We start from the raw sequence: 25,218 nt of genomic DNA on the forward strand, positions 1-25,218 counted from the left end.
TGAGATTCTTCAGACCCCGGAGGAATTGAAGGATGAGCTTGGTTCTCCTGTTAAGCTCAGCGGCTGGATTGTGCCTTGTACTTCGCGGATCTAACAGACTCAGAAGTCAGACTCCCCCAGCAGCTTTGCTCCATTTCTCTCTGCAAACCCCCACTGCACATTCGACCATCTGTCAGCAAAAGAGCTCTTTGAGCAGCATGCAGTTGTCTTTGCTGCCTCCCTCTGGCAACAAATGGAATTGTTTTCGCAAATTCTATCACAAATGACATTATTCCATGAGCGACGTTTTCTTTAAAACGCAGGAATGAGATTTGAATTGGACCTGCCTGCGGAGCTGGAGAAAGAGGCTTTAATCCCCTTCGATGCCATTTTTCCAACAGATCTCAACTCCCGCCCCCTCCTCCATTCAGGACTCTAGTGTGGGAAGGAACTTTGCTACATTTCAGCAACCCCTGGAGCTGATATTTACCCCACTAGGAAAAGCGTCCAGGAAACCTAGAAAGGCATTTAAGCTAAGAAAAATTATGTGGGAGGAGCATTAAGGTCCTCCCTCTCCCTTGCCATGGTTCCAATTTGATCCAAGGCCTCTCATAAGCTGATTCCGCACACGTTGGATAATGCACTTCCCATCCTCTTTAGAGATCATTTGGAACTGAATTTTTTGAGTGTGAAACAAAAAATCCACTTCCAAACGATAGCTAAAGTGCATTGAAAGTGCGTTATCCAACGGGTGCGGAATCAGCCAGAGATCTTTAGAGAGGTAGGTAGAGAGCGGCTGTAGCATAGTGGTTAAGTGGCTGGGCTGTGAATCGGCACTCTGCTGGTTTGACTCTCATGATTGTCATGCGCTCAGCAGGTGACCTTGGGGAAGCCACTCCTCTCGGCCCCAGCTCCCCAGCTGCATTGCAGGGGTAATAACAATGGTGACTTTGTTCAGTGCTTTGAGCGGGGGACTAATCTGTCCAGAAGGGTGGTATATAAGCACAGTTATTATAGCATAGTGGGTGGTTGGGCTGTGAATCAGCACTCTGTTGGTTCGACTTCCACAACTGCCATGAGCTCAAGTAGGTGACCTTGGATAAGCCGCTCCTCTCAGCCTCAGCTCCCCAGTTGTATTGTGGGGATAATAACAACACTGACTTCGGTCACCACTTGAAGCGGGGTACTAATCTGTCTAAAAGAGCAGTATATAAGTGCAGTTGTTATTAAAATTTACAAAAAATTGTTAGAGATTCAACCACGGATCTTTCAACATCTTGTCTACTTTGCCCCCAATAGCAGTTTTTTTTGGGGGGGGGGAAGTATTCTGGAAAAGGGCAGAAAGGGTTAATCTCTCCCCCAGCATAGCAGCCTGACTTTACCCCCCTCCCCAAACTGGGATCCTAGATATTCCACATATAATTTGTTTCTTCCTATGTGATCGGTCCCATCTTTCCACCTCAAAGGCCAGCATCTCACCTGCGGACCTCCCTTTGGGGCTGCAGGAAGCCATAGAAATGGTGCCGCACAGCCTGTCGACTCCTAACTGAAAGATGTTGAAACTGGTCCCAGTTCTTGTGCACGCAAGACGCTACTGAAGCGTCCCCCTTCAACCAACCAACACAGCCAACAGGGCTGCCCTTGACCTCCACGGAATGGTCAGCATCAGGGCTCATTTTGAGGGGGAATGTGCAGGAACGCAGTTCCGGCAGTTCCCTAAAGAGGTCACATGTCAGGTGGCCCCACCCACGTGACTCTCGGCCATTTTGAGGCCGTTTTGGCCTGGGCCGTTTCCAGATGGCTTACCTGAAGCCGCTCCATGGCGCAATGTTGTGGTTCGTGCTGGGGAAAACGTGAAATATCGCGTTTTCTCGTGCGAGTTTTGCGCGACGTCGCAATATTTCGCGTTTTCCCCGGCACGAACCACAACATAGCGGCATGGAGCGGCTTCAGGTAAGCCATCTGGAAACGGCCCTGGATTGGGGCTGAAATGGCCAGGATCGGGCCTCTGACGGGTGGTGGATCACTCTCCCACTCAGCAGCGGCCCGATCCTGACCATTTTGGGCCCCTTTTCAGCCATTTTCAGCCCCTTTTTGCCATTTTGGGCCCAGTTTCGGCCCTGAATGGCCAGGTTTGGGTTCAAAACAGCCAGGATAGGTGATGTCAGGGGATGTGGCATATGCAAATCAGTTATGTTAATGACACACTTCTGGTGATGTCAAGGGGTGTGGCATATACTAATGAGTTATGCTAATGAGTTCCTCCAGCTCTTTTTCTACGAAATGACCCCTGGTCAGCATCAAGGGTCAGCTGGCGAAATGCTCATTTAACAGCATTGGAAAAGCAACTGTATCTTTCATACTGGTTTAGGACTTCTGCTAGCATCAAGTCGCTGCTATTCCTCCACAACGGCAGCAGTGGACCATGCTGGGATGCTGGGGTCTTGGCAGCTGCGCAAGGGTCCTGACCTCTACTGATCCAGAGAGGTCCAAGCTCTGACCCAGCAGTGTCTGACTGCAGTATAACAAGTCTCATCAGATCAGCTCCCAGACTGGGCAACCCTCCAGTTCTTTGGCCCATTTCCTAGAATTATCTGTACTGGGTAGCCATGTGCTCTGCCCCACACTCAAACTCTGCACCTTGGACTGTGACAGAAACCTCTTTGCAGCCAAAGTCAGAGGTCCGAAGATAACCCCTCCCATGCACTTCACGATCCATCCAGTGTGACATGGCCCTCTTTCAGCACACTACTTACCTCTTTTGAAAACATCCAGAGCTGGATGCCCTTTTTCTTTGTGCTTGGATTCCTAATTGTCTCGTTTACAATAAAACGATTGTGCAATTCTCATGCAAGCAAATTCTCCCCTACACTTTCTCAGTAGTAGATCCAGAGGAGTTAGCCATGTTAGTCTGTAGTAGCAAAATAGAAGAGTCCAGTAGCACCTTTAAGACTAATCAGGGGTCATTTCATAGAAAAAAAGCTGGGGGAACTCAACAGCACAACTCATTAGCATATGCCATGCCCCTTGACAGCACCTATCCTGTCTGTTTTAGACCTAATCCTGGCCATTTGGGGCCGAAATTGGGCCCAAAATGACAAAAAGGGGCTGAAAATGGTCAGGATCGGGCCACTGCTGAGTGGAAGAGTGATCCACCACCAATCAGAGGCCCGATCTGGGCCGTTTCGGCCCCAATCCAGGCTGAAACGGGTCCAAAATGGCCGAGAGTCAGGTGAGTGGGGCCACCTGACATGTGACCTCTTTGGGGAACTGCCAGAACTGCGTTCCTGCACATTCCCCCTCAAAATGAGCCCTGAGACTAACCGACTTTACTGTAACATAAGCTTTTGAAGACTACAGTTCTCTTCGTCAGATGCATCTGACGAAGAGAACTGTGGCTCTCGGAAAGCTTATGCTACAGTAAAGTTGGTTAGTCTTAAAGGTGCTACTGAACTCTTTTCTATTTTTCAGCAGTAGGAGAGTGTATTTCCAAGACCCAGAGCACGATACGGCTAGGCAAGTAGGCAATACTTCTGACTCCAACATGAGTCAGAATCTTTATTTTTTTCCACGGTTTGGGGCAAGGGAGTGGGGAGACAAGAAAGTGAGAACCCCAAAGTCTGCTGTTAAAGCTCTTTAAATTAAAAAAAAGAAATTCAGAAAGAAATAAAATAAGCAAAGTTCACTTCTCATGGAGAATCTGAAACCGTTCCCAACACGTTCCTAGGAATGTTGTGTGTTGCTCATTAAACAGTGTGGCATCCTGTGATTTTTTTTACCCCCTTCCCCCCTTTGCATCCCTGAATCGCTGCAGCATCGCTGCATCCTTGTTTGGCTAGCTGTCATAGCGGCCCACTGGCCAAAGCTGCTGTCCAAAGGCTAACAAAGACGAGGTGTATGGAGAGTCTGACAGCTGAGCACGACCAGAGCGGGTCAGAGGAGGACGAGGTACACGAGCACACTTCGCTCTCGGAACGGCTCTCGTCATGTTGTCCTTGCTTGGAGCGCACCCCGGTCCTGGTGCTCTCGGCTGGCTCGGGTGCATCTGACTGCATGTCGCCGCACACCAGCCAGTCTCTCGCAATGGACTGTGGGTAACCAGGCTCGGCTTCTAAACTGCTGTCCAATATTTTCCAATATTCCTTGCCCTTGAAGAAGTAAGTCGACCCTGTGTGGAGAAAGCACAGCACTTAGATACGGCACGCTACAAAGATGAGTGTTGCTTTCTGTAATAATGCTTAGCGTTTTTATGGTATCTGCAAGGAGGGCTGTCACCTAATTAAAACCCGTTTTAATCACTACAGTTATACTTGCATAGGAAGAAAACACAGAGGGACTAAAGATTTTTTAAAAGGATGCTTCGAGATCATGAGCATGTGTTGTGGAAGACTCCATCTTAGAAGAGGCATTCCCCTTCTCTTTCATACCGGAGGGAATGCCTCTCCTGTCTCAATCTGCCAGGAATGCCTCTTCTGAGACGGCTTTTCTCTCCTGCAGCATCTGAGAAAGGTATCTGAAGAAGGGGGCTTTGACTCCTGAAAGCTCATACCCTGACAATCTTGTTGGTCTCTAGGATGCCACTGAACTCAAATCCCGCTGCGCCCTCCTGTAGTCTTTTTTAAAAAGAAGAATTTACACTAAAAACCATTAGTTTGTTTTCAACCCGCCGAACAATTAAATCGATAGCCTGCTGTCAGTCATTCAACATGCTTTTAAATCCATTCATCCAACAGATGATGCGACCAAACAGCGCAGCCTTATTTTCACCCACGAAAAGCTATTCATTTTCATATGTCTTGGAAAAGACGGGGCTATATTATCAGCCTTTTGACATCAGTTGCAGCGTAGGATGGCCAGCGGGAGTGAGAGAAACAGACCAGCCAATGTGGGACGTTGGGCTTTCTGTGCTGGGACACGTGGTGTGTATTGCTGTTCTAACAAATAGCTGTGTGTGTGATGAAGGTGGGGAAATATGGATCAGGGCCATGGTGAGGGTCTTCCTGCTTGTGTAATTTCTTCCATCAAAATGTACCCCCCCAGATCGTTTTTGGCCCTGGTAAGGAAAAAAGACAGGCTTCCATATTGTGACTGTCTTTTTCCCCTTGTTGGTGTTAAAAACAGCTGCAAGGGACTTATTTTTAATCTGATAAATAGCACAGGGGTGACGTTATCCCCCCTTTCCCCAACGCTGTTGCCATGATCTAAATTCCCACACCCCGTGGTGACTTTCGATAGTCATAAAACATGACAGGAGTAGAGCTCCACTGCCCCATGTTATTTGACTATCATCCGTGTGACACTGGAAGCATTTCAAAGGCCGCGACCTTGCAGCTGGGGACTTCCTGTCTCTCCGCCACTCTTTTATACTCCTCATATACTCCTCATATAATAGTTTTTTGCCCAAAGTGGAGTAAGGAAAGAGAGAGATTTATTATTCCTATTATGTTAAAAGAAAAGCTTCCCTTCCTTCCTTGGGCAATCTCAGTGTTATTGTCTGATAACTTTCCTGACAATCAAACCTCTGCTATAGTGGCTTCCTTTTTAGCCACGGTGATAAAGAAACAAAATCTTCATGAGTTTAGATAGTTTAAAGTGATAATGACGAGTTATGTCTGTGTGAATTGGGTATGTTCAAGTGTACAGTTCATATTTTGTTGGTGTTTGTATGGCTTATGGCTTCGGCCGGAAAAGCAATAAACATATTATTATTATACTCCTTTTCTTTGAGCAAGGAAGGACTAGACAAATCCCAAGACACAAGCCTCCCCTCCATCTTTGGGTTGTTGGGTACATTTTCCGTCTATTCATTCAGCAAAATCAAGCCTCCGCTTGTGTTACATGTATGAAGACCTGCCAGCATGAAAACTCCCTGCATGTGGAAAGACAGCAAGTCAGGGGCTTAAACACCGATCGTCAAATCATCCACATGTTGGAGATGTGAGGTGGTGGCTATCTGAGAGAGAGCCTGTTCAGTGACACGGGACACACAGATTACGCATGTTTTGCCTGGAAGCATCATTGCTTACTAATTTTTATAGGCACTAGGCAAAAACTGTCCTGTTCTCCCATGCTTTTCTTGCAATTTAAGATCTTTTTAGTACTGACCCCTTTTTTTGGCTTACCAGCTATTCCCCCTCCCTGCCTAACTTTTCCCATTTGTTTTCCCATTTGCTGCTTGCAGTCTTCCCTTCAGCTTCTTACATTAAAGGGTCGGGTCATATTGGTTTTATTTCAGTTAATGTATGTTATTTCATTTGCAATTCCCTTCTTGCAGTAAGCTGTTTGGAACACTGTGCCGAAATCTGGGTCCGAGTCCTTTAAATACAGCAAGGAACGAACACACCTGGCCTTTCCCCTGACACTGACTTTCCCATGTGTGGTGTGAGTGTGAGAGCACTCAAGCATGCAATACCCCTCCCTAACCTGAAGTGGTCTAACCTTGGAAAAGCTTTACCCACTAGTTCTGCTGAACCTATCCACTAGCTCCGGGGCCAAGCCAAGCCCTGCAGAACTGCGGATCAGGATCAGAACAAATGGGACCAATGAGGGTTTCAGGGTTGGACATCCAGGGAAGTTTGGTTCTGTGGCCCAAACAATTAGCATCTTCCTTTTAGTGCTGTCATCTCTCTATCGCGTACATGTTATCTTTTCCTTCCTCTAAGGAGCTGGATACTTGCTTCTCCCTTCCCTTTTTAAACTTCACAACAACCCTGTGGGGTAGGTTAGGCTGAGAGGGAGGGACTAGCCCAAAGGGGTGGATCTTCTACTGATGGTGTCACTTTTTCTCAGCACCCCCTGTCCCTAGAGGCTCCTCCTGCCAGAGCAAAGCACCACTGTGAGCAGAATGGAACCCCTGGTCCCAATCCACTGTTACTCAGTGAGTTTTCCTAGCAGAGCAGAGACTTGACCCCTTGTTGATTCTCTCCTAGTTCTCCCCCCCTGCTCTAACCGCTATACCACACCGACCCTCTAACCCTACCCACTCACCGTCCGACCACCGTGTGGCATCATCCAAGTTGCTGGGAATCCCCTTCCACAAGATGTCCTCCGAAGGATAGCCGGGGTCCATCCGCCGCTCGCGGTCATTGTAGCTCCAGTAGAGATTGTCCTTAAAGAAATAAGCCTTGTCATTGTGGGCCCAGGAAAACACGGCGTCGATGCCTCCCAGCGGCAAGCCAAAATCCGAGACGGGCCGAGGGTAGCCTTCCTCCACATTATTGTCTTTGAACACCCAGTATCTGTCTCCTGGGGAGAAGAAATAGGCAGGTAGGTAGCAACGTCATTTCTGCTGCACAGCGGAGAGCCGGCTTCTCACGCAGGCGAGGTTACGCCGCACCGCTGGGGGCTGCGGCAACCCTCCAACTGGAATCTGCCACACTCCAGGAGGGGGATGAGAAGAAATCACGAAGTGCTGGGAAAGCTGTTTTCGTGTGCATGTTTCAAACTCAAGCATAAATCAGACAGACAGAAATGTTCTGCTAAAGGCTGCTTTACTTGCACCCAAACCAGATATCTTGACACTTTCTGACAAAAGTAACATCACCGAATCCTCCTCTCGTTGGCTCAAAGAAACGCACTGTGTTCCAGTGACTGCAGGCTCAGCCTAAGGGTTGGGAGCCAGGAAGTGACCTTAAGCCAGTCGTTCTATTATATCTCTGCCTACCTCATAAGGTTGTAAGGAGCGTACAGTGAAGGAAGGGAGAGCCCTGCATGCTGCCCTGAGCTCCATGGAGAGTGGGTGGGCTAAGCAAGGAATAAACGAACAAACAACAAAAGAAGCTACTAATCCCACCATTCCACAAGAGCCAGTTTGGTGTAGTGGTTAAGAGCGGCAGGACTCTAATCTGGAGAAGCAGGTTTGATTTCCCACTCCTCTGCTTGAAGCCAGCTGGGTGACCTTGGGTCAGTCACAGCTCTTCCAGAGCTCTCTCAGTCGCACCCTCCTCACAGGGTAATTGTTGTTGAGAAGATAATAATGACATGTTTTGTTAACTGCTCTGAGTGGGTGTTACATTGTCCTGTTGGGCGGTATATAAATCAAATGTTGTTATTATTTATAATCGTACTTCTTGCAATTGCTTTGCTCTACTGGAATCTCTCTTCTTTAGATCTGATCTCGCAGTTCTCTCTTTTCTTGTGCTAACCTGAATATAGCGAGATTTGGCTTTCCACCGCTGCAAGGTAACAGGAGCCAGGCTGTCAGGACAGCCGACGATATGGCTCTGTGGGAGCTCCCTTGAAGTCAGTTCCCTTGCTGGTTTAACAATCAAGCTCTTGGGCCTGACACCGCCCTATTGCTCCTGTGGTGGCCAGTGCAGGGTGGCTGGGCATGAAAAGGAAGATAGATGTCTCTTAAAAGAATAATACCGGGTACTGAACAATGCTGGAGAGAAGATGCAGGGGAAGGCTTGGCATTCAGCTCGGGAGCTTGCTAGAGTCGTCTGGCAGGAGACACAAGGGATCGATGGGCCTTATCCTAGATTCTAACCCTAACCCTAACCCAGGGGTGGCTAAACAGCTGCTCGGGAGCCACATGTGGCTCTTCTAGACATATTGTGCGGCTCCCGAAGGACTCTGAGTATTGCCATGGCCATACATTTTATTTTAGTTTAGTTTATTTCCCTCCCTTCCCTCCCTTTCCTTCTTTCTTTCCATGTTTTTCACATTTTCATTAAAAAGGTTGGGGTTGCCAGAAAATATCTGGGGACTTTGGGGGTAAAGCCAAGCAAGGATGTGATATCACTTTTGTCAAAGGTCAGGTGATGGCTCTTCCCAAGCTCCACCACTTCCAACAATGTCACTTCCAGCATACTGCACCAAACCCCACCCCTTCCTGTGATGTCACTTTCAGGACACTCCCCCAAACTCGCCTCTTCCTCTGAAGTCACTTCAATGCATCATGTCTTGTGGCTCTCAAACATCTGACATTTATTCTATGTGGCTCTTACATTAAGCAAGTTTGGCCACCCTGACATTCAAATGAATCATTACCGGAGAGACAATGGGCCAGACCGTTCGGGCACGAAGCGCCGGATTTTGGCTCCTGATGGGTGTCAGTAAACGACTCTGGGACCTTCGTAAGAAGGGCATGACAGCGATGCTGTAAATTCCACAGTTGGGATTCCTCATAAAAATATCTTAGGGCTTCCTTCCACCAAGGAATGCAACTGGTAACAGTGGAACAGCAAGATTCAAATCCAGCCGCACCTTAAAGACCCAAAAGATTTCCAGGGTGTAAGTTTTTGAGAGTCAAGCTCCCTTTGTCAGATGCAAGCAGGAATGGAGATCCCTGACTTCTTATACCCTTATATTAAGCTTATACCCTGGAAATCTTGCTGGTTGTTAAGGTGTTACTGGGCTTGGATCCTGCTGTTCTACTGCAGACCAACTCGGTTACCCGCCTGACGACAGTGGGTGTCCTTTCTGGGTTAGCCAGCAGAGGGCAGCATTGCTTAGCCAATGAAATATTCGGAGCCCTTCTAACAATGTTCGGGAGGACACATACTCGCTGTTCTCTAGAGCAAAATGCTCCAGGAAAAAGTCCTCCTAAAAGAAGTCTAACAAACCAAGAAATCTGTCTTGAGGAGGAAAGCAAGGGGAAGAAAATGCATGTGCAAATTCTTATTGCACAAGATATATTACGCAGGAGGTGTGAAGGTAAGTAGAGTGGAGACTAGCGATCAATTTTTTTTTACACCAGCGGGTTGTGTTCCAGTGGTGAAATGCATGGGGTGGTGGAGAGTACTGCAGGATAGCGACAAAAGAAGGGGTGGGAAGAGAGCTCGCGTCTCTGTAAGCAGCTGTCAAAAAAGATGGGTGGGCTGGAGTCAGATGGGGCAAAGGATTTAACGCATCATCTGGATGCTGTCAATCCATGCTGGGCAGCTGCAGTAGGCATTGGCCCCGTGCAGGCAGCCTAGCGTGACTCAGCCATGAACTGGAAGCTGCCACTGACCAGGTTACAATATGGACGTAGAGATGCTTCAACCTCACATCTCTCTGGATCAATGGGCCTTATCCTAGAAGGCCACCCTGACATACGAATGAATCAACCCTGGAGAGACAATCGGCCAGACTGTTCGTGCCCTATTAGCCGCTGAGCGGAGACCTCATCCAAATGAAAACTGGAAGTGCCAATTGAGAAACTGCTGGGACAACTTGCCACAAGTCCAGGCCCATATTTTTGCTTTCGCCAGTGCAGAAAGTGAGCACGGTTCGTGCCCCGTATAAAATGCAGATCAGGTGAGGTACAACTCCAAAACCAGGCAATTTGGAACTAGGTCATCTGAAACTCCAAAGTCTAGGGAGAAATTCCTATGGGGAGAATATCAGAAGCATCCCTTGCGGGGGGTAAACCTGGCCACTGCAATAATGCAGGAGCTAAACTGAGTGTGCACACGTGCTCACAACACATCGAAGTGAAAAAGACACCTATGCTTCTGTATTCTTCTCCTCTCGTTGCGGTGCATTGGAGTGCAAACTGCTCCCTTCCCTGGGAGCAATGCAAGCATTAAAACTCAGAGATGCAGCTTAATCCTGCTTTAAAAAACAAGAAAATGGAGCTCTCAACAGGACTGGTTTCACTTGTGAGGGATGCTCTCTCTTACCTTTGAAGAACACGATCTTATGGTCATGGGTTCTCTCATAAACAGCGTCCACACTGTCCAGGTTTAGAGGCAAGCCCCGCCAGAAACGGTGGATCTGTGCTGGCTGGAGGGAGACCAGGTGCTTGTTGCGGGTCAGTCTCCAGAAGTATTTGCCTGTGTGTAGAAGCATCAGTTAGAACAGGGGTGGATGACATTCAGGCTCAAAGGAGCGGCTGTGCTTGTCAGGGATCCACCAGCTGGGGCTGGTTAAAAAACAATGCTTCTCCCCAGGGCTTTTTTCCTGGGAAAAGAGATGGTGGAACTCAAGACTGCACAATGACATCACTTTGGGTCAGCTGGAAGAAGGGGGGAGTTTTTTAAAGTTTAAATTGCCCTCGGCGAAAATAGTCACATGGCTGGTGGCCCCGCCCCCTGATCTCCAGACAGAGGGGAGTTTAAACTCCCCTCTACTTGGAGATCAGGGGACGGGGCCACCGGCCTTGTGACAATTTTTAAGAGGTGCTGGAACTCTGTTCCACCTCATTCCCGCTGAAAAAAAGCCCTGGTTCTCCCTAAGAATGGAGCCAGACACAATTATCAGCTGTATCATGGTATTGGGATGTCCCTGTATTCGAAGGGCATTTATGTTGGCCCGTTCTAATGTGCTCCCTTCTGCTGTACTATTTGGGAGATTCAAAAAAAATCCCATTTGGAGAAAGGTTATGCCCCTGTGGGATGTTGGAAATTGAGGATACAGCCCATGTACTTTTATCATGCAGATTCTATGATGATTTGCGTTCATTTTATTTGGATTACCTACTGCAATCGCTGGAGGGCAAATCTGTTGAGAGTAAGACAGTGAGTTTTTTAGCCTCAACCAAGGTTGGAGTCACCGAAATGGTGGCAAACTTCCTTTACCGTGTATACAAGAGGAGAAGTGTTTAACAAATAACAGGCTCTGCCTGTTTTCGACACTGTTACGGTTATGCCAATAAAGGTTCTGTCTTGTGGTTGTATTGGGATGTCTGTCTGAGCACATCCGTCTGCCTTGTACTAAATTAGATCATCAGTCCATCAAGGTCAGTATTGTCTACTCAGACTGGCAGCAGCTGTCCAGGGTTTCAGACAGAGGTCTTTCTCATCGCCTACTGCCTGGTCCTGTTAACTGGAGATGGGAGGAATTGAACCTGGGACCTTCTGCATGCCAAGAAGATAAGCCATGACCACTGAGCCATGGCTCCTCTCACCGTGTCTGGACCTGAATAAGTATTCATTCATGTCTTCATTATTGTGCATGGGGGATATCAAGTGCGATATGATGGCCACGGGCATGCTTAGAACGCTACCATTTATGGACGAGGAACATCAAGGCTGAAAAATAAATCACTTTCCGTTTGCATGTGCCATGCATCTGTGCTCTGGCCACAGGAATGTGAACCAGCCAGTGCAAAGGAGAGAAGTTTCTAGAAATCAAGGCGAGAGCGATCTAGGCTCATCCTAAGGGCCAAGCTACAAGTGACGAATGACACAGGTTGGACACTTGTCAGCTTCCCTCAAGTTTTGACGGGAAATGTAGGCATCCTGGTCTTGCAGTCTGGCTCTCCAACTGCTGTCCAATGGACTTTTCAACTGTCACTTGTCCAACATTCCGCCAAGCTGCCTACATTTCCCATCAAAACTTGAGGGAAGCTGACAAGGGTCCCACCTGTGTCAGGCATCCCTTGTAATTTGGCCCTGAGCAGTGCTGGGCAAAGATGACTCTGGAGGTCTTAGAGATCTGCTGTGATTCAACTCAGAATCTTACAGGAGAGCGTGAGTACCTCTTGCCCAACCTGGAATTAGGAAAGACGATATCCTTTTCATGGTCCAATTTATCCTTCTTTTCCATGTGCAACTTGGAAACTGCCTTTTTGGCTTAGCTAGGCATTTCTCCCCTTCATACATTAATATGGCAAACTTCAGGCAGGGTGGAGTGTGAGCTTTATCAAATCAGACACTAGCCTGCCGTTTCCAGGCTATGTCAATGCACTTGCAAGAGTTTAATGGCTGAACCATGACATGACCAGCATTCGCCTGATTAACATGCCCTGGTTGATTTAAGTTAATCACGTCTTAGGACTCTCTTCCCATCCATTTTCCTTTCTTTAAACTCCAGAGTACTTTGTAGAAAATGTGCACATGTGTGCATAATCTGTGTATTCTCTAAAGAAAAGGTTTATACAGTCTCATATAACACTACTCCAAAAATGTTTACAGAAAAAGAAAAAAAGTGCCCTTCCCCCAGGCCAGTTTGGTTAAGAGTGGCAGGACTCTAATTTGGAGAACCAGGTTTGATTTCCCGCTTGAAGCCAGCTGGGTGACCTTGGGTCAGTCAAAGCTCTCTCAGAGATCTCTCAGCCCCACCCACGTCAAGGGTGATTGTTGTTGTGGGGATAATAATCACATACTTTATCAACCACTCTGAGTGTGGCATTAAGTTGTCCTGAAGGGTGGTATATAAATCAAATGTTATTGTTATATAAGTCAATCTAAAATATCATCTAAAATAGGGCAGTCTAGAAACAAAAAGGGAGGTATATAAATTGAATGTTGTTGTTGTTGTTATAAATTAGGAATAAACATCTAGGAGAGTCTTATTAAGAACCAACCTGGTTCAGCTCTTCCCTACCTGGATTTTACAGGATCGTTTTCTGCCTCTGCTCAAGTGGCAGTGGGAGAAAAATTATTTTAAAATGGCAGGCAGGCCAATGGCATGATGTAACTTCCAGTGGAAACCGGGAAGTGATGTCGCACTTCTCTAGGGATCGGTAAAACCATAGATTTCTTGGTGATTCCTACAGAGGACTGACAACAGTCCGTTCTAGGAATTGCCATCAATTCCTAGAGGCATGATGTCACTTCAAGGTTTTCCCCCGAAGTGATGTCATGCTGTTGCCAGCCCCCCGATACCCCTCCGCTAGACTCCCGCTGGTTGCCAGGCCAGGCCTTAGCTCACTGCAACCTGTGAACAGGTCTAGTGTCCGGGGTAACTGGTGCACCTTGAGAATTGTATTCTGCTGAACGCCTGATATTCCAGAAACTACTTTTCCCTGAGTGCAGTATGGGAGTTATGAATACTGTATATCAGAGGCACTGGGAAGTGTTTGGAGAGGGGACAAGAAAGGGAATGGGAGACCCTTCTCGTCTTCTCTTGGCCAGTCAGCCAGCACTCCTTGCCTGTGCGAGAGCAGGTAGGTTGGAGAGGAAAAGAATTCTTCTCTGGCTTGGCATATCCACTTGAGCCACAGAAGGAGGGGGCCGGGGAGCTCTGCGGCACACCTGGGCCGTTTCCGCACAGCTTACCTCAACCCGGAACGCTGCGCAACATGCCGAAAAAAACGTGGAAGATCGCGTTTTCTTGCGCGAGTTTTGCGCGATGTTGCGCAACGTCATGCAAAACTTGTGCGAGAAAACGCGATCTTCCACGTTTTTTTCGGCATGTTGCGCAGCGTTCCGGGTTGAGGTAAGCCGTGTGGAAACGGCCCTTTTCTTGACGGTGACCTTTAGGATCTGCTGCAGCTTGTCCTCTAAGCCAACTTGAGTGGCGTTGTGAGCTTCCTGCCAAAGACTGCTAGATATACGGAGAGACCGCCGACTCCAACAGCAACCTGCCTGATTTTTGTGATTGTCGGCAGAATTCCTGCTCCAGGGGCCCTCTTCAGAGGCAAGATGCTCCCTCCTGGGCCTCTTTAGCCATCAGATATGGCTCTTATGCCCCGCTTTCTATGGGAACTGGACGACTACAACGTGCTTCCCCTTGTGCCACTCACACACAACGTTTCATACGGCTGCCATATAGCTGAAGGATTCATTCAGCTCATTGCCTGGTTTTGTTTTATGACCATATTGTCGTACATGCTGCCTTGGGAGCCCTGGTTGGAAGGCAGGGCAAAATTCTTCCAAAGGGATGAATGAAGTTGGGGAAGAGCCAAATGCCACGTCACACTCAAATGGTTGGTTTCCACGTAAGTTCATAGCGGGGGCTAGAAATTCACACGGCTACCAAATTTGGGGGCTTGTTGCATGCCAACGACAAGCTGATCATGATCAGCTACACGGAGGGAAGCAGGAGCACCGGCGTCTTCTCAAGCCCAAACGCCTGTTCTTTATGCACAGCAGAAATCTCAGCTGGGCGAGGGGGAAGAGTTCGGCTCCAAGATTTGTATTTGAGGCAGCCTGCCTCTTTTCTTCTGCATCTTTAACAGCTGGCGATATTGTCTTTCTGGACTTTATGGAAATTGGATCCGAGCCTAATAACGTAGGAGGCGAAACCGTCAGCCCTTTAACATCTGCAGGGCAGCTCGGCTCCCCCTTTTTTTCTTTTTAAAACTACAATTATAAGGATTGATATCATACGCTGGTAATTATGCCCCACTTTGCATATTTGCTCTATATGACACCAACCGACGCATGAATAATGCATGGGAGGGCAGGCAGGGCGGCAGAGATGACAACGTCTTCGACAAACGTTGTTTAAAAAGGAAAAGGGAAAAAAGAGAAACCTGAGAGACCATTTCGGTGGCCTTTGCATGTTTACGGGAAACGTGTGCAATTAAATATGGCGATCTTTTGCATCCCTAACAACGCTTGTGCTAGGAAAGGGCAGGTTCTGAACGCTCCAGGAAGAAATTATCACTGGGCTGCATCAGGGCTTCTTCCCTCTCCAAAGATATTGCATGCTTAAAGTTCAAAGCACTTTGAAGCTCATTTGACTTAATAGTAGGAAGCGAGGATGGCGTGTTGTGTTTTGCAGTTGTTTTCTTTCTTGAGGATGGGGCATGTGCCTACCAGTGGCGCACCAGAACATTGTGCCTTTTGCACAGGATTGGGTGGGGCCATGGATCAGTGGTTAAAGCCTCTGATTTGCCTGCAGAAGGTACCAGGTTCAATCCCCAACCAAAAAATGGGTTGGTTAGTAGGTGAAGTGAAAAATCTCCATCCGAGACCCTGGAAATAAAATAATAAAATAATACAGAAAGAAATGCAGGTTGGAAAAAATGGGCTGAAATAGTTTAAAATCAGATTTGCAATGGATCTTGACTCAATAGAGAGTTCAGATGCCTGTTTGCTTTTAAAAATATTTACTTCTAAAGGAAAAAGGTACACAGGATTGCTACAAAATAAGAAACTCTACGAGCTACATCTTGACGACGACGACGACAACAACAACAACAACAACAACAATAATAAAAATTATATACCACCTTCAGGACAACTTAACACCCACTCAGAGCGGTTTACAAAGTGTGTTGTTATTATCCCCACAACAAACACCCTGTTAGGTGGGTGGGGCTGAGAGAGCTCTGAGAGAGCTGTGACTGACCCAAGGTCACCGAGCTGGCTACAAGTGGAAGAGTGGGGAATCAAACCCAGTTCTCCAGATTAGAGTCCTGCCGCTCTTAACCACTGCACCAAACTGGTTTGTACTATGGAGTACAAACTTTAAAAGCATGGATAATGGAGATTCTTCTTGTTCTTCTTCTTGAGCTTCTGGGAAGGAAGTTACCTGACCTATTGACCAATACAGTTTACAAACACACCTCGGTTTCCCGGGCTTTGAATCAGATAAAGCTATTGGCTCTGTGCCGGGTTTTCTTCCAGGTCAACACAAACAATAGAAACGCTAGGTAACACACATTCACCCCATAATGACTGAATGTCAGACCTTGCAATATATATTCCAACAAAGCAAAGATTTGGTTTTAGACATTTTGACGAAGGAGAAAATCTTAGCAGAACTATAGGAGAGATTCCAAATGTTGAGACAAGGAAACAAAGCCACAGGAGACCATACAGAGACAAAACAGTGCCTAGATGAAGAGGGAGCTAAAGGGTTCTTCACAGAAGTAGTTTTTCTCCTGGAAAAGTACCGCCAGCAGATGTTTGGGAAGTGTGAAGCCAGATGGGCCGTATAATTAAGGTGAACGCTTGTGACATTTGAAATGAGGGGACATGCACAGAGCATTGCCCTAGGAAAAAAACCGAATAGGTTGACAGCCAAAAATTGTGTGGTGAGGAACTTAAGAGATCATTACAAGGCCACAAAAAAGATCAATACCTAAACGGAAGCAATAAACAGCAGGTCTAACTACTGGTAGTCATATTTTGGTAACATAATTTTAGAAGTCCCAAATGGTGGGGAGCTTGTCTCTCCTTTGCGTTCACTGGAACTAAGAAAGGTGGGACAGTTTGCTTCGAAGGAACACTACAGGGATACCGCTGAAAATGGCATCCCTGCGTCAGAGTCTCCCTTTCTTATGTGCAGCGTCACGTACCCAGCGTTGTGATGTCATGGCGTTGCTCTCCTCATGCATGTTATTGGCTGCTGTTGGGAAGAAGCATGATGTGATGCTATCACAACACGGAATGTTGTTGCAAGTTATGAAGGATGGGTTGTGGGCAAAGCCATTTGCAGCCGCATCCCTGGGTCACCTGTTCATAATCCAAGAGCAGCTGTGCTGGATCAGACCGATGGTCCATCCAGTGCAACTTCCTGTTTCTCCCAATGGACAATGAGATGCCCTCAGAAGTTCTACAAGCAGGGGGTGAAGATCAAAGTATCTTCCTGGTGTACTGAAGCAACTGGCAGGCAGAGGGGTGCTGCCTCAGAATACTAGCCACTGCTGCATCTATCCTCTAGGATTTTGTTAATCTCCTTCTGAAGTCATCTAAACCAGGGCTTTTTTTCAGTGGGAACACGGTGGAACGGAGTTCCAGCACCTCTTAAAAATGGTCACATGGCTGGTGGCCCCACCCCCTGATCTCCAGACAAAGGGGAGTTTAGATTGCCTGTCTGGAGATCAGGGGGCGGGGCCACCGGCCATGTGATCATTTTTGCCGAAGGCGATTTAAACTTTAAAAAACTCCCCCCTTCATCCAGCGGACCCAAAGTGACATCATTGTGCAGTCTTGAGTTCCACCACCTCTTTTCCCAGAAAAAAAGCCTGATCTAAACTATCACCGTATCCCACATGTAACGATGCTAAGTACTTCCTTCTTCTCTGTCCTGAGTTTACTGCAAAATAAAACCAAAAATCAGTGGTACCCTAATGAATAAGAAGATTTATTTCAAGATGGGAAGCCGTGTTAGTCTGTCTCAAGCAGCAGAAAACAGCAAGAGTCCAGTAGCACCTATAAGACTAACAACATTGGTGGTAGGGTGTGAGCTTTCGTGAGCCACAGCTCACTTCTCCAGACATGGGGAGATCAAACTGGAAGTCCTACAAGATCTCGTGGAAGCTCATATTGAAATAAATATTAGTCTCTTAAGTTTCCTCTGGACTTAGTTTTATTCTGCTATAATAAACTAAAATGGGTTATCCTCTGAATCTACTGCCCCTCAATTTACCTAGGCTATTATTGGGTGTGTCACTCTACCCACCTTCTCCAGAACATACCTAATTTTATAAAGCTCTATAATGTCCCCCCTTAGTTGTTTTTTCTCTAAACTAAAGAAGTCCCAAATTGCGTAGCCTTTTCTTATAGGGAAAGTGTTGCAGCGTTAGAGACCTAGTTTGGTGTAGTGGTTAAGAGCGATGGGACTCTAATCTGGAGAACCGGGTTTGATTCCCCACTCCTCTGCCTGAAGCCAGCTGGGTGATCTTGGGTCAGTCACGGCTCTCTCAGAGCTCTCTCAGCCCCACCCACCTCACAGGGTGATTGTTGTGAGGATAACAACAACACACTTCGTAAACTGTTCTGAGTGGGCATTAAGTTGTCCTGAAGGGCGGTATATAAATTGAATGTTGTTGTTGTTGTTGTTGTTGTTATGGTAGTCCTTTGCTTCACGTTCCCCCAACTCTACAATGATCAGAATTCCACAGTGTAAGATCTCCCATTCGCAGAAGGCCAGGAAGAATATTCCATGCACATTATTTTTTTTCTCATGTCAGAGTAATCATAAGAGCTAGAGGTTTTTTTCCTAAACAAGAGTCAAAAATCCAGTCAAGGGGTCTGGAATATCTCCCAGAATTGGCAGCACACTGTGCCCTTCCTTGGGAAAATGGCTCTGAGTTGAGAAAGAGCGGAAATTATGTGCTACACACAAGAGATTGCAGTGGAGCTTGTAGAGATGCAAGGGACGAACTTCGTATTCAAAAGTAAACATACATCTGGGAATCCTGGCTGTTGAAACTCCAGCAGAGGGGGAGGCAGCAATTTGCAGGGGAGAAATGGCAGGTGGGGAGCAAGTGATAAATCTGTCCAATGGTAGAGGTAGAAAGTGCCATCAAATCACAGCCAAATTATAGTGTCCTTGTAAGGTTTTCAGAGAGCCCCGTGGCGCAGAGTGGTAAGCTGCAGTACTGCAGCCCAAGCTCTACTCAAGACCTGAGTTCGATCTTGGCGGAAGCCTGGTGCAGGTAGCCGGCTCGAGGCTGACTCAGCCTTCCATCCTTCCAAGGTTGGTAAAAGGAGTACCCAGTTTCCTGGGGGTAAAGTGTAGATGACTGGGGAAGGAAATGGCAAATCACCCCGTAACAAAAAGTCTGCCAAGAAAATGTCGTGATGTGACGTCCCCCATGTGTCAGTAAAATCTCAGTGCTTGTACAGGGGACTACCTTTACCTTTTACCTTTACCTGTAGGGTTTTCAAGGCAAGAGACGTTCAGAGGAGGTTTACCATTGCTTGCCTCTGCATAGTAACCCTGGTCTTCCTTGGTAGTCTTCCATTCGAGTACTAACCAAGGCTGACCCTGCTTAGCTTTCGAGGTCTGGCGAGATTGGGCTAGCTTGGGCTGTCTAAGTCAGAGCAAATCTGTCCCATGCTTGCTGCTTTCTTCCTGAAACTCAACTCCTGTGCAGAGATTCTCAGTTGTGTATTTGACATGTTGATTGGGAAAATGAATGAGCAGATTGGCAGCTCTCAAAGAATCTAAACAGGGACAGAGGGAAAAGGAGGCGCATGTTTACCTTTGAAAAAGAAAGCCTCTCCTCTGATTTGAGCAACAGCGTCGAAATGTGTGCTGCATCTGTTGGGCACGTCTCTTCGGAGCCTAGTTGAAAAAAACAACAACCACATTTGCATCACTCATTACAACAAATGACATGGATTCAACCCAGTGGGGACAAATATTCCAAACACCCCAGGTACAAATGCTGCAAGTGAGACCAGAGGTAGATATAGCTAGGGGTGTACACCAAACAAAATTCAGTAAATCTGATTTTTTTAAATTGAATCTGAGAAAAAATTCAGAATTCCCTGAATTCCAAATTGATTCTCTAATTCAGTTCAGCTATTTCCGATAAATTCAGCCATTGTTTTCTATGGGAAAATCACTCTGGGGGCTATCTGGTGGACTGGGCTGGGACATAACAAAGCCCCTCATCCCCCGCTGAGCATATTCTAAATTAGATTTTACTGACATTGCTACTACTGTTCAACTAATGTTTGCATCAGTATATTTAATAACTGAAAGCTGCCCTGGCAGACATTTTAAATTCAATCTTGGGATTAAAAAGTAACAAATAAATACACTATCTTTTGATACCTAGAGCATTAAATTAAATAGGATGTTCAAAAGGATATCTAATAGCATTCTAAACATGCTATTAGGGTTGTGAAGGGAGGGGTGGGGTGGAATTTCTTTTTCCAAAATTTTCTTTTTTAGATATAGCGACTGGTTCCTCTTATTCTCTTTTCCTCATTCTCACTAACTTATCTTTAAATTTTTTTAACCATGCGATAGCGTAGATTTCCTCACCTCTTGATTTGTGTCTGTTGTTGTGCCACTGTAATATGATACAAAGGATCAAAAGCAATCGGATGCAGAAAGGACATGTTCTGACAAGTCCTGGCATGTGTTTAATTGTATCTTTAACGGCTCACCTTGTTATTAATTTTTCAACTATGCTTGTAGTATATAAATAAATAGATATGTTATTATTTAGGGGTCTAAATCAAATTTTCCTCTTCATGAAAGAGGAACTGATTTGAAACTGATTCAAATTTCTAAAAAGAACAATCGAAACAGATTGCTGGATTTCAGGGAGAAATTCAGCAGAGGAATTAAGAGAATTTCACTTAATGACCCTTGATGCAGCTATAAGATAGCGTGTTTAAGACTGTCTCCAGGCACCACAACTTCCATTTTGCCTAATCTTCAGTGGTGATGGGGGTGGAGCCTAGAGAGGGTGGGGTTTGGGGAAGGGAGGGGCCTCCGCTGGGTATAATGCCATAGAATTCACACTCCAAAGCAGCCATTTTCTCCAGGGGAACTGATATCTGTGGGCTGGAGATCAGCTGTAATTCCGGGAGATCTCCAGCTATCACCTGGAGGTTGACAACCCTAGAGATGAAGGCTGTAATTAGTCAAACACACTAGGAGCAAAGAAAGCTCCAGCAGTGCTGCCAGAATCGCAGGGTTTTGCCTTGGACTTGGCTGATGGCTATGCAGGTCTGGTAGGGTTGCCAGCCTCCAGGTGGTGATGGCTCTGGGATTCCCTTGGTGGTGGAGAGTGCCATCAAGTCATAGCTGATTTATGGCAACTCCTAGTGGGGTTTTCATGGCAAGGGACTAATAGAGGTGGTTTGCCATTGCCTGCCTCTGCAACTCTGCTCTTCGTTGAAGGTCTCCCATCCAATTACTAACCCAGGCCGACCCTGTTTAGCTTCTGAGATCTGATGAGATTGGGCTTGCATGGGCTATCCAGATTAGGGTGGGATTTCCTTACACCTTACTGTCATTTTCGTTAGGGAATCTCAGTGCATCCTTAAGCCCGCCTTCCTGCTGTGACCATCATCATTATTTTGGCAAAGACACAGTGGGGTGAGTATAAAATGAGGCCTCCCATCCCAATGGACATAGAGTGCTGGCAGCATCTAATGAGTAAATCTTGTGGAATGCTAATTTGAGAACCACTGCATTAGGGGGCGTTATTATCACATTCCTATAATGCACTCACATTAAAACAGGCACAGCCGGCAAGAGACAGAATTGCACGCCTAACTTTTTAAAAAAGTCCCACATTTCATCCAGACAAATTTGCAGTGTGACTTGAAGCCAGTTTGGCGTAGCGGTTAAGAGCGGCAGGACTCTAATCTGGAGAACCGGGTTTGATTCCCCACTCCTCCGCTTGAAGCCAGCTGGGTAACCTTGGGTCAGTCACAGCTCTCTCAGAGCTCTCTCAGCCCCACCCACCTCACAGGGTGATTGTCCTGAGGATAATAATAACACTTTGTAAACTGCTCTGAGTGAGGATTGTCCTGAAGGGCGGAATATAAATCAAATGTTATTATTATATAAACCAATCTAAAATGTCATCTAACTGCTTCAGTTGCAAGAAAATCACTTTAAAGAAAAAAATATATCCTGGATTTACATACAAACTCAAAAGAATAGCCATTTCTAAGAGACATTTGTGCATATTTTTGGTTTTCATTTAATAAAATCTTTTTTTTCATAAAAAAAAATAAAATAAAAAATAAAATAGAGCATTCTAGAAACAAAAAGCCAAAACCACCGACCAAGCAACAACGGACTTCTGATAAGCAACCAGCAGTGGTACACAAGAAAGGTTGTTGGGCCCAAAATGCACACGAGAATTCCATGATGCAAATCTTTGCTGTTTTTTTTTTAATCAAAGCTAAAAAGCAAATCTGCACAGCTGCAGAGCTGCTGGGAGGGGGAAGGAAAGTTTACTCCTCTCCTCCCTTGTCACCATTTGAAAAGCCCACCCACAGATGTAAGTATGTCTGTGGGTGGCAGAAGACCAGCAGAACAGCCGCACCTGGCCTTTCCCCTTCTCATTTAGCTAACTGCAGTTTCAGAGGGGCAATTTAAATCATGGAAAAGACATGAGAAGAGAGGGTTAATAATAACACACTTTTAAATCGCTCTGAGTGGGCGTTAAATTGTCCTGAAGGGCAGTATATAAATATATTATTATTATTATTATTATTATTCACATTTCACACAACACAATCAATAATAAATAAAGATCACATGTTATCATTGATTGGTCTTGCTGAGCTGATACAAGTTTCCACTGGAGACCTAAGTATCAGCCAGGTATTGGTGTAAATCATCATCATCATCATCATCATCATCATCATCATCATCATCATCATCATCATCATCATCATCATCATTATTAAAAATGGCCCCGTAGGGAGAAAAGACAAGGACCAAGACTTTATCTTGGAAGAGTAATTTTCAACTGGACAATGACGCAGGAGTGAAGCGTTCACACTGTTCCTCAGCACTGTTACCGCAACCCTTGTCCCCCCCCCCAGTACAGCTGCTCTTTAGGTTCAGAATAAACATCAGTCTTTCCAGTCATATGGAACTCCAACCACATGTGGATTTGGGCCTTCAGAGATCGATGTAAACGTTTGCCCTTGAAAAGGCTCGAGAAAATTGCCATCCTCAACAGACGATGTAGAAAACTGGAGAGTGAGAGACCGTGCAACTGCAGGAGAGGATGGAACAGACGCGATGAAAAATTCATGGCGGCCGACTTTGCCTGAGGGTGACAGGGATGGAACGTCCCCTGTTGCAGAGAGTGAACGGCCGCCGTGCAAGGGGACTTCAGGGCAAGGGGACTTCAGGGCTGATTGTTGCAAAACCTGCTAGAGGGCAATTTTGCTTGTTTGTAATTGCAAGCAGGGACCTTTCCTCTGGAAGGAGTAGCCAGGCACCAACAGAAGACGATCTGGCAGTAAAATACACTTCCAGCTCCCTTCCGGACCGCTGCCCAGAGAATTAACAGGCCCTGATGAATACAGACAATGGCCGCTTCAGAACAGCCCTGCTGGATCAGACCAAAAGTCCATTTTGCCTGTCATGTGCCATCAAGTTGCAGCCAACTTATGGCAGGTCTATAGGTTTTCAAGGCAAGAAACAGAGGTGGTTTGTCATTGCCTGCCTCTGCAGCGCGACCCTGGACTTCCTTGGTGGTCTCCCATCCAAGTACTAACCAGGGCTGATCATGCTTAGCTTCCGTGATCTGACAAGATCAGGCTAGCTTGGGCTATCCAGGTTATGGCTGTTACCCACCCTGGCCAACCAAATTCCTTCAGGAAGACCCCAAAGACAGCATGAAGGCCTCTTCTCCAAACCGATGATCAGAGGTTCTCTGCTTCTAAACATGGAGTTTCCATTTATTTAGCACAGCGAATGCCCTCAATAGACTGATTCCCTCATGAATTTGTCTAATTCCTGGGTTAGGAAGGTTTAGATTGTGGGACTTCAGCTGTGCACTACCCAACTCAAATCCTTGCTCACCCAAGCTAGTGGCTTTCTTTCAGCCTTAGTAAATAATATAATAATAACATTCGATTTATATACCGCCCTTCAGGACAACTTAATGCCCACTCAGAGAGCGGTTTACAAAGTTCGTCATTATTATCCCCACAACAAAACACCCTGTGAGGTGGGTGGGGCTGAGAGAGCTCTGAGAGAGCTGTGACTGACCCAAGGTCACCCAGCTGGCATCAAGAGGAGGAGTGGGGAATCAAACCCGGTTCTCCAGATTAGAGTTCCACCGCTCTTAAAGACTGCACCAAACTGGCAACAGTGCCCTCTGTTGTTCCAGTGGGGATTAACAGCCGAGGGATGTGAAAAAACTCACAGGTAGAATTTCACAATCAAATCCATTTCCCAGGCGCTGAAAAATGGACAGTGGGCCAAATTCCAGTCTAGTCAATTCCATTTGCACTGCCTACTGTTTTGAAATTGACGTTATTTTTTTTGCAAAGATGTTGCAGCACACGTGCTCTTTGCTTCAATTACAAAGGCAGCGCATTGTCAAATTAAAAAGTTCTGCCTATTCAAGTCACAGTAGACATCTGTTTTTTTAGCTTAGGCTGCCAACATTTAAGCATTAAACAGACAGGCATACTCCTCTTTCATCAAAAGAAATAGAACATGAACATGCATTCAGTGTTTAAACTGTGGATTCTGCAGCACTCACATTGAAATGTAAATCCTGTACTTACTTACTTACTTTATTTATTTAAAACAATTATTAGCTGTCTTTCTACCTTGCAGGAGCTCTAACAATAATAAAATTAATAAAAAGGAAGCTGAAAAACAGTTTAGGACTACCAGCGAACAGCCTTGAGAGATCTTTGATCCAGGAGTGCCAAAGTGGTGTTTTCTATTTATTTCTGCCCCACTTTCTATCACATAATGGGTAAAGGTAAAGGTAGTCAGTCCCCTGTGCAAGCACCGAGTCATTACTGACCCATGGAGGGACGTTGCATCACGACGTTTTCTTGGCAGACTTTGTTACGGGGTGGTTTGCCATTGCCTTCCCCAGTCATCTACACTTTACCCCCAGGAAACTGGGGGCTCATTTTACCGACCTCGGAAGGATGGAAGGCTGAGCCAACCTTGAGCTGGCTATCTGAACCCGGCTTCCGCCAGGATCGAACTCAGGTCGTGAGCAGAGCTTGGGCCGCAGATACTGCAGCTTACCACTCTGTGCCACGGGGCTCTTCCAGATAATGGGTATCGATTAGTTATATCTCAACTTCACTTACGGGGTGGAGGAACGATTCTCTGGCAAGTCGGGCAGGAAGGGGTGATCATCTTCTTTTGTGGCTTCGGGCTTGGCCGTCGGAGACACAGATTCTCTGACACCTGAGCACAGAGACAAGGATAAAATGAAACACA

The 25,218-nt window shown here is 46.3% G+C and overlaps 1 protein-coding gene across 1 annotated transcript in view; it reads right to left on the reverse strand.

The window, feature by feature from the left end:
• Window positions 1-3,598: 3,598 nt before the first annotated feature.
• The window catches only part of MMP17 (matrix metallopeptidase 17), a 55,955-nt gene continuing 34,335 nt past the window's right edge, over window positions 3,599-25,218 (reverse strand). The window contains exons 5-9 of the mRNA XM_054996758.1: window positions 25,086-25,185; window positions 19,514-19,596; window positions 10,587-10,739; window positions 6,967-7,224; window positions 3,599-4,147 (exon numbers count right to left, since the gene is read on the reverse strand). Coding sequence (XP_054852733.1) covers window positions 3,822-4,147; window positions 6,967-7,224; window positions 10,587-10,739; window positions 19,514-19,596; window positions 25,086-25,185 — 920 coding nt within the window. The 3' untranslated portion in view covers window positions 3,599-3,821. The remainder of the gene's footprint in view (window positions 4,148-6,966; window positions 7,225-10,586; window positions 10,740-19,513; window positions 19,597-25,085; window positions 25,186-25,218) is intronic.

The sequence above is a fragment of the Eublepharis macularius genome, chromosome 13, assembly GCF_028583425.1.
Source record: "Eublepharis macularius isolate TG4126 chromosome 13, MPM_Emac_v1.0, whole genome shotgun sequence".
Taxonomy (NCBI): Eukaryota; Metazoa; Chordata; class Lepidosauria; order Squamata; family Eublepharidae; genus Eublepharis; species Eublepharis macularius.